The sequence below is a fragment of the Phalaenopsis equestris genome, unplaced genomic scaffold, assembly GCF_001263595.1.
Source record: "Phalaenopsis equestris unplaced genomic scaffold, ASM126359v1 Scaffold000002, whole genome shotgun sequence".
In the NCBI taxonomy this organism is placed as follows: Eukaryota; Viridiplantae; Streptophyta; class Magnoliopsida; order Asparagales; family Orchidaceae; genus Phalaenopsis; species Phalaenopsis equestris.
Genome location: NW_018164444.1, coordinates 4739609 through 4749722, shown reverse-complemented (window position 1 = coordinate 4749722; position 10114 = coordinate 4739609). Strand labels below are relative to the sequence as shown.

Here is a 10114-nt window from a genome sequence, read left to right as displayed (position 1 = left end):
ATAATTCTCAACATGAGTTGCAGCTTTATACTAGGAAGAAATTCCATAAAATTACTACAACCCCAATTATTCTCTCAGCAGATGTTCAATCACCTTTGCCGAATAATGACCCTACAACTCAGAGTAACCTTCCCTCTACTTTCAATCCTGATCTTGATCTTCCAATTGCTTTCAGAAAAGGAATCCGAATAAGCACGAGACATCCTATCACAGAATACTTGTCATATGAAAAACTATCAAAAAATCATAGAACATTTGTGTCTAAGATTTCTAACATACTTGTTCCAAGAACTATTCAGGAAGCATTAAGTGAACCGAGTTGAAAATTAGCTATGATGGAAGAAGTAAATGCTCTTAAAAGAAATAACACCTGGACAGTCATTGATCTATCTAAAGACAAAAAGGCGGTTGGGTGTAAATGAGTGTTCACGTTGATGTTTAAAGCTGATGGAAGTGTGGAGAGATACAAAGCGAGACCAGTAGTAAAAGGATTTACTCAAAATCATAGTATTGATTACCAAGAAACTTTTGCTCCTGTTGCTAAAATTAACTCTATTAGAGTACTTCTTTCTCTTGCAGTTAACTTCAACTGACCCAGTTAATACTTCTTTCTCTTGCAGTTAACTTCAACTGACCACTTGATCAATTTGATGTAAAAAATGTGTTTTTAATTGGAGAATTGCGAAAATTATTTATGGACCTACCATCCGGATTTGAAGAAAAATTTGGAAAAAGGTAAGTATGCAAATTAAAAAAGTTTCTGTACGGATTAAAGCCGTATTCTAGAGCTTGGTTTGAGCGTTTTGGTGATGTTATCAAGAGACATGGATTCTCTCAAAGCTAAGCTGATCACACTTTTTTTTTCAAACATTCTATTAAATGTAAAGTAACTATTGTAATTGTGTATGTAGATGATATAATCATGATAGAGGATGATCCTCTGGAGATTAGCAACCTGAAGAGGAAACTTGAAGTTGAATTTGATATTAAAGACTTGAGAAAGCTGAAATATTTCCTCGGAATAGAGTTTGCAAAATCCAAGGAGGGAATTTTTGTTGATCAACGCAAGTATGTACTTGATTTACTCAAAGGAACAGTAATGACAGGTTGCAAGGCAACAGATATGCCAAGAGAACCTAATATAAAATTGAAAACAACATAACTAATGAGGTAATGAACAAAGAACACTATCAAAGATTGGTAGGGCGACTAATTTATTTGGCTCACTCTCGACCTGACATAGCCTGTGCAGTAAGTGTTGTCAGTCAATTCATGCATTCACCTGGACCTACTCACTTCAAAGCTGTATTCCGAATTTTGAGATATCTCAAAAGAACTCCTGGTAAAGGACTTTTGTTCAAAAAGGAATAACATCTTCTAATAGAAGCCTACGCAGATGCAAATTGGGCAAGAGACGTAAATGATAGAAGATCCACATCAGGTTATTGTACCTTTGTAGGCGGAAATCTGGCTACTTAGAAAAGTAAAAAACAAAATGTGGTAGCAAGAAGTAGTGTTGAAGTAGAATTTTGCTCGGTGGCCCATGGACTCTGTGAAGTATTATGGATAAAAAAACTCCTGGAAGAATTGAATATTCATATACCAGCACCTATTAAAGTTTACTGCGACAACAAGGCTGCAATCTCTATTGCTCATAATCCAGTTCTACATGACATAACAAAACATGTAGAAGTTGACAAACATTTTATCAAGTAGAAGATAGATAGTGGTGTGATATGTATGTCCTACACACCCACTGCTAGCCAAACAACTGATATTCTAACAAAAGACCTTTCTAAAGTGCAACACGAGAATCTAGTTAGCAAGCTTGCCATGAGTGACATCTTCATGCCAGCTTGAGGTGGAATGTTGAAAGATCTCACAAATAATGATGATGATATTCCATATTTATTATAACTCTATATTTAGAGAGTTATAAATTATATGAGGGATCTTAGAAATCTATATTTATTTTGTCTCCTTAATTAGAGAGATTAGCTGCCTATTATATTTGTTATTATTTGTTTCCTTACTGTATTCTGTTTTTATTACTTTCCTTACCAATAAATCCTGTAATGAGTATTTATACCCCTCTTTGTTTCAATAAGAAGAAGTCCTCTGAAATCTTTTTCATGCTTAATATGTCTGGCATAAGGTATGATCCGTCTAAGGCGACAATATATCCGAATGACCGAGACATGGGTAATGTAAGACGTCGGTCGGACGATAGCATATTAAATGAATCATGAGCTCTTCCCACCATACTCTTCCAACCGATTGTCCCTTTGTCCTACCAACCAACTCAACACCACAATTGCTTCAATGTTAATGGTTCAAAAGAGAAGAATGTGACAGAAAGATCTTCTGTAATTAGTTTGTGAGGCTCACTAAGACAAATCGGTCATGCAGGATGAGTTAAGCCTGCCAGGCCAGACAAGTCAAACCGAATGAGCCAAGTTCAATATGCAGGACCGATCAAGCCGGACGAGCCAAGTCAATTAGGTCAAAGCCGACCATGACCAATAGGTTTACAAAAAAATAATTGATAAATCCAGAAAAAAAAGGCCATTCACACAAAAATGAGCCATAAGTGCTTCTCGCCAGCCAAAGGGAAGCCGAATCGATGCGGCAACCTATCTCGTAAGAGAACTGATCCAATGGAAAAGCTGGCTCCATAAATCACCTTCGACCCTCCAACGAAAGCCCATAAACTCCTTGCCGAGGAATGAAGATAGGCAACCATGTTAGGTCAGCCGACTGAATCATACCGACCGAGCTTGGACGATCAAGCCAACTCAGTTGAGCCAAATTAACTAAGCTTAGCCGATCGAGTCAGGATGTGACTTGACGATAGAACGTCACTTGTAAAATACTAGAAATACTCCAGTACAGATCCTCTCTAAATGGGGGTAACAATGTAATATCACTATTGTACTAGATTCTTTATAAATAGATTAATCATCTAACGAAGAGGACACACTATTTGGTCACTATTCATCTCTCACTCTCCCTGTTCTCTTTGGGTGTGACTCACGGAAAATTTTGGATTCAACACTTCTATAATAGTAAACGGTGTGCCACAACTTGTGTACCTGAATCTTTTTAATATTCTAGGCTAAAAATAAAACTTATATTCGTGCATCTTATTTCAAAATACCTATAGTTGGGATTGATTCTGACTTGCCTTCACCCACTATCTGGTCCAGTGAACAATGCAAGCAGCAAAATCAATGATTTGGCTGCAAAAATCATTGTCATTATTATCATTAGCCTTATCATAGCGTTTTTGTGGTCTACACTAGATTTTTTAGCCTTCCGTGATTTATATCAAGTGCTACATGAGATGTAAACATTTTTTATACAAACTTTTTAACAGAGTTACTAGCGAGGTTAAGTTTGAAGAAACGCTTTTTTTTCTAATCTTTTCACTTCTATTGTTCATCTAATTAATGAATCTCTTACCCTTTATTGTACGTATCCAAAGCATATATATTTTTTATTTTCACATTCTTTTCTTCGATAAATACTTCTCCTAAGTTGCCTTTTCTTTAATATAATCATTTCTTGGTAAAAACTTGCATTATATTTATTGCGCATTGATACTTAGCTATGCAATGCCTATTGATAAATAGGCTGATTTCCAGTCTGTCATTGGCATATGACTTATCATCACAAAAGCATCCAAAACTAATCAAATGATTAGGATGTCGGCTCGGCATTAACCGCTAACTCACGCTTCACTTTAAACAGTTGGCAGATTTACATATGCATCTCTTAATTCCTATGTATTTACCTATTTAACATTTAAATTTCAATTTTTACCCACCTTACCTATGCATGAAAAGATGCATTTACTTTTATAAGTTAAAAACAATGTTATTTTTATGTGATATGAAAGATTTGGGTGATATAATGTTAAAAGTAGAGTTTAAGTGTTAGATCTGTAAAAACATAGGAATTTGTTGGTATATAGGTAAATGCCCATTGATAGTTTATACTTAAAACTTTTCACCATATTCATTGAATTTTTAGTTAAAATGAGAGGGTTAGTTCACATTCTTAGATTTTCTGATGCGAAAAAAGCTGGTCTTTTTTTGTTGGTCCTCAGCTGAAGACTTTACTTCTTCCTGTTGAAGTACTTTTTCCATTCATTTGAGTTGACATGTGACTTCTATTCTGTCCTTTTGTTTCTGTAGGACTTCCTTCATAATGGTAACACATGAAAAAAAGGAGGGAAATTTATGTAAATACCACATGATTCTTATGTATTTACATATCAAACACTCGGTTTGATATTTGCACTTGGTATCATAAACCAATACATGAACATGTGTATTTAATTTTTAAAAAGGTACTGGTGGTGATATTTTTGGGGAGAAGTTTTGAGTGGTATGCTTGTAAATATGAATGCTTAGGTGTTTGATAGGTAAGTACATGAGAATTCTGTGGTATTTATGTAAATTCCCCCAAAAGAAAAGTCCCATTCATAGACTGGAACAAAGTTAGGTGAGCTATCTAATTACAACCTATTCTAGGGTCAAAACTTATAAGCCAGTACACAAATTCCGCTGTGGATAATGATAACTATAAAGTATTATATATATATATATACTTGATAAATTATCCAGTTAGTCATCTTCTTTGTTCTGGTTGCAGACTTGCTGTAACACTTATGAGAGTAATTTTTTGTGGCCATTGCTGTCTTACAAGGAAAAGGGTGGATGTGGCTTAGCTGCAATGGCTTGTTTATTGCATTTTTATAATAAAATTCCTGTTTTAAGGTTATTTTTTGTTTGTCCTTAAATGATTTATTGAACTGTATCACAGTTGACCTGTAGTGGTGTGGGCTCCCTGTGGGATTGTATTATAATTGGTATGATAGAGAGAGAGCTGGCCTATTTCCACATGTCTTGTCTCCATTTTTTGTCTGCACATATACGTGGCCAACCTTCTAAAGAAGAAATCAGGCAGTTTCTGAAATTATATAACTAGCATGGTTTGTTGTTTTCTATAGTTTTTATGTGTGCTCGCCCTGCTGTATCTGCTTTAAATTCAATCGAGTTTTAAAGCCATTAGATTTTCTTTGAGATGGGTGTAATGCACAGATGATCAATTAAAATTAATAACTTATTTCGCTTATCTCAAAACAAACTTAATGACATTGAGAGCCACCTGACTAAAATTTGGTTTTAAATCCTTTGGATTTACTTCGACATGGGTGTAATATATATGTAATCAAGAAAAAAATTGTATTACAAGCCTATGTTAATTTCATCTCGAAGACAATTCAATGGTTTTTAGACCCACCTTGGAGTGTGATTTATTTATGCAATCAATCAAAATTTATCTCAATCCAAATGTAATGCCTTCGAAATCTATTGATCAAAATTTGGTCATAATACGTCTAGAAGCCATTGTATAGAGATGAGTATATTACAGTAATAAATCGAAATTATATTGCACGCATCTAAAAGTAAATTCAATAGCTTGGATGCATCCTGGCTCGATATTTTTTATGTTTATGTTTTATTCTCAATTAGTATCTCTAGATGGCAACACCGAGACCCAATATTGATCAGATGTGAAGGAATTTTGTGAGCCACTCATCTGATACTCTCTCTTTCTTGTCCGCATTAGCAGAAGTTTCATATGTTACAGCACCTATGGTCGTTTGGTTCCATGAAAAACCTCTTGAAGGAGCTTTCCTTTAAATACGGAACAGGCATTACCATCTGCAATCTAAATAGGCAGAAAATTGCTGTTCAATTAAAACAACTTTGAGAGATGCAGCTTTATCAAACGAACACAAATTCACGTCGGCGTTCACTATAAATGAATAGAACTTCACTGCATTCTCAAACGAGGCCTTTAGATTTTCACAACCGAACATTCTAACTAATTTTATGAAGCAATAATATTGTAGTCATCTTTACCTCTGATAAGGGGACCGCATGATTTCTTAGTCATCATGTATTTTGGCAACACATGACACAATTATGGTAATTTCATTTGTCTTCTTTATGCTTGCACGATATGCTTTATTTTTGCTTTTTTAAAATTTCATTAACATTTCATGCACAAACGATCATTTATCTTCAAGAGGTATTACACGACATAAAATATAGCAGGCTTAATGCTTGACTTTTAATCCTGCCCATTTTTAAAAATTAGAAACAACAAAGAAGCCAACTTAGCATCACATTTCAAGTGGAAGCATCCTAATGTAACCTCATATATCATTGACTGAATTCTTGAGGCTGTTCTCCTTTATATAGAATAGTCTGCTGAAACATTTCTGAACTTTCTTATGGAATTCCTCCTTTATTACTTCGGCTGCATTTTTTTACAAACCAAATACTTATTCAGGATATTAGTTAAAAAATTTCAAAGTCATAGAAAGGTTCTAGAGATATATACCTGAGAGCTTCTGTGAGCAGCCTCATTAGATTGACTTGAGCCTTCAATGAGATGACATAGTCTATGGTCTCTTCCAGCAGTGAGAGCTCATCCAAAGTCTCGCCTCCTGGCACCACCCGTTTCAGAATTCTTGTTCTTTGTTTTACCAGAGATTCTGCTATCACTCTTGCTGTTGCACCATTTGATGCATGCGCTCCTCTTCTTAAGATTGAATTAGTCCTTCTAAATCTCCTCTTCAACTTCATCCTCTTCTCCTTAAATTTCACTGGGAAGCATGGCTTGGTTATGCTCTCATACCTTCTCCTTCCCAGCAGACTCATCAGAAGAACTTTGTTCTGCCCATGCTTTGCATGGCTAGTGATCAATGCACGGCTCCAATTCATCCCCTTGCCTGCAACCGCCATGGCTATATTCGCCGAGAGCTTGATGACTTTCTTCCTCTCTTGGTAGCTCATCGTCTTCATTGAAACTCCAATTTTCAGACCCATGAACATAGTCTTAAGAAAGACTTGATGGAATGATAGGTCTGCAGCCTGCATTGCATGAGAAGAGTAATTTGCAGACACTTTGCTTTGTTCATGCAAAGCTAGAGTTGCTAATGAGAGTTGGATGGAGTTTCCAATCTGCTCAAGAGAAGTATGTGAGAACTTCACACTTCTAAGATATGGAGAGGGAGAAAAGATGAATGAACTTAAGATGAAAGTAGAGCTTAGTATCTATATATTTTGGTGTAGGGAGGGAGCGTCCACATGCAAGCACATGGTGTTATAGGCCCACCTTTTCTGGCTAATACGAAGTTTAATGTTGAAACTGCATGTAGTTTTCCTAATGTTTAGGCCATAGATTGCATGGAACTTTATATTAATGCTTGAGGGAAAGAAAATGGGATAATGCAAGGTTAAAGGTACAGTAAAGTATGTATTGGACAGTGTGCCTTAACCCATCCTTCACTGACTCGGTGACTTGAACTCACATGGTGGTCACATGGAATACTTAACCTGCACTTCTTTCAGAATTGTAGGAGATTTCAACTATTTTATCTCTTCTATCTTTTCCTTTATTAATTCATTATTCCTGTCATCTTCAATAATTGAGTCTTCAGTCCAGTTTTCCATGGCATGGAGGAGAGGAAATTTTATTCATTTGACTGCGTTTAATTAAGATTATAAGTCAACTCAAAGTAAATTAGTGAGAATATTTTGCAGTAAGTTTATAAAATTATGGAGAAGTAAGGCACCTGCAGCAGTTATAAGCATGCATTATTATTCTGACAGAGGTGTAAACCTTGGAAAACTAGATTGGGACTTGTAATTGTCTTATAACTTGATATCTCTCTCTTTCCTTTGATAGCTGTTTGCTTCACTTTAGTTTGTGTCTATCCTAAAAAAGATAATAGTAAATAAATAAAGCTTGTGCCTATCCTGATAAAAAATGTTACATGTTAGATGCTCAGAGGTGGCTCAGAGGGGGATTTTGATTGGTGCGAGCTCGTGTTCTGGCTGCCTGCCCCAGAAGGCAATCGAGAGCTAGTTGAGGCATAATATATATATATATATTATATATATATATATATATATTTATTGTTGAATCATGATTTGTTCTCCCATAGAATAGCGCGCAGGTCAGGAAAGAGAAAATGAGAGAGAGAAGAGCAAATAACAATAGTAAAACGTTGTATCAATCATGTTAGTTCTTTTGATTCTTATTTATTCATAAAATGATATCTCTTTTTATAGAAGATATAATATAATGTAGTGATATTACATTCTTGCCCCTACTTTAGGGTTGCACAGGGTATTCTTAATATTTTATATATATGAGTCTATTAGTCGGTTTCATTGTCTCGTTCAGTTGAGTTTGATTAACTTCGGGTTAGTAGGATTGGCTTGGTCGATTGATCTTATTTGGCTGTCAACCGTTGATAATGGATGGTGAAGCTTATAGACACCCCTAATATGTTTAGAGATGCCGAGAAATTAGGTATTATCTTAAATCGGCTTTTCAGTGGTGGTTGTCTTAGATGCATAGTTATCCCTTTTCTGATCAAATAGTTCATGAATCATTTGGCCTTCTTTTTGGTTTCATGGCTCAACCTAGTTTGGCCTTAATCGCTTTGGCTTGTACGGTTGCACTCAATCGGATAAGTGGACCTCATCATTTTTTGTCGGTGGGCCCTTCTTCGTCATACTATTCTTCTCTAGACTATCAGTTCTCCTCAGGATCAACACTGCCATATTTTTTTATGTATATATTTTAATTTTCCAACTCTCTTACTTATTAAAAGGGACACCGCGATAAAAATAAAAGTATTTAATGCAAAAAATATATAACATTTATTTTTAATCAACGATTCAATAATTAAACTCATTTGATTTTTGCGCTTTTGATCTTTATAAATAAAATTTGATGGGATTCTTTGCTTTCTATATTTGTCTGCATCCCTTCGTCTGAATCAACCGACTTCCAAGAGTTGTCATGGAGAACATGCCAAATATCTCTGTTTGTACCTCCAACATAGACTTGCTTTGTATCGCCTTCAGGAACCCAAAGGATTGGTACCACCGGGAAGGTAAAAAGAAGAAGAAAATCATAGCTAAGAGAAGAGAAAAAATGATCACGTTGGTAGATCAGATAGGGTCGTTTGATTCGTTTCTTGGCTGAAGGCGGAAAAACGCTCAAGTGATCGACCCAACGACTCAACCTTATGTTGCAGCGCAGGACCCATCTGTCAAATCGACCGCATAAGAAGCTTTTGGTACTCTGAAGTTGCTGGCATTCTACCACGACCCGTGGTGCGAGAAGCTACTGGTGCTTCGCCGCCCATTGGGCGTGCTGTGTCGGTTGCATCATCTGAGTGGGATTGTCTCCTTGGCAAGAGGAGTCTAGATCTTGTTTATTAGATTTTAACTTTTTTTTGGGTCTCCTTTTTATATTGTTTTTTATGCAATTGGCCTGATAGTCCTAGTTATGACTCGCCTTATGAAAACTTTCGGGGGAATCGACTGTGGCATCAACAACGATTGTCCAACCTCGAGTAATTGACTCTCAAGTGAGCATGGTGGGTGATCGCCCAAGCAATCCTTGTAAAACTTGTTAGGAAGCAACTAATGGACACCAGACATACCCCGGGTCGCTGGCTCACTACATGGATAGATTGATAACTCCTTCGCTTGGTCGGCCATAATCCACCGAGGCGAGGAGATATGCGAGCTACTTGTTTGTGTAGAGAAAGTGAAGAGGATATAGGAAGAGATGGTCATTCCTAGCCAGGAGCTATAAGACTTATGAGAGAGATCCTTTGTACTCTAAGCCTAAGTCGAGACAAATCGGGTGAGTTAGTTCAAGTTTGGGAGAAAAGTTTTATATAAAAGGCTGTTTCACTTGGGATATGTCTTGGTTGAAGCAGAGGCTGATCCCATTGTAAAGTATTTCCTTTTGAGCTAACTCCCGAGTGCTTATTTTGATTTATAATATTTTATTTTGGATTAAAATTTAACTTTTACTTCTTGATTTCTGTGTTGAAGTGATCTCTTTATAAGCACGTTTTCTAAGGGTCTGTTTGGGGCAGCTGTAGCTTATTATCCATATCAGTAGCTTATCCCGATAATCTGCTGATTAGTAGCTTATCCTGATAAGCTGGCTAGCTGTTTGGTTTGTGTGTTTCGAAAACAGTTGATTCTGTACAAATGATCATTCT

General features: G+C 36.2%; 1 protein-coding gene across 1 annotated transcript; it reads right to left on the bottom strand.

Annotated features, from left to right (window-relative positions):
- Positions 1 to 6053: 6053 nt before the first annotated feature.
- Positions 6054 to 7092, bottom strand: LOC110036502 (transcription factor IBH1). Its single transcript, XM_020740964.1, has 2 exons — positions 6418 to 7092; positions 6054 to 6333 (listed from the first exon to the last, which is right to left on the bottom strand). Exons 1-2 carry the CDS (start codon positions 6954 to 6956, stop codon positions 6306 to 6308), a joined length of 567 nt encoding a protein of 188 aa, XP_020596623.1. The 5' UTR covers positions 6957 to 7092; the 3' UTR covers positions 6054 to 6305.
- Positions 7093 to 10114: the final 3022 nt, after the last annotated feature.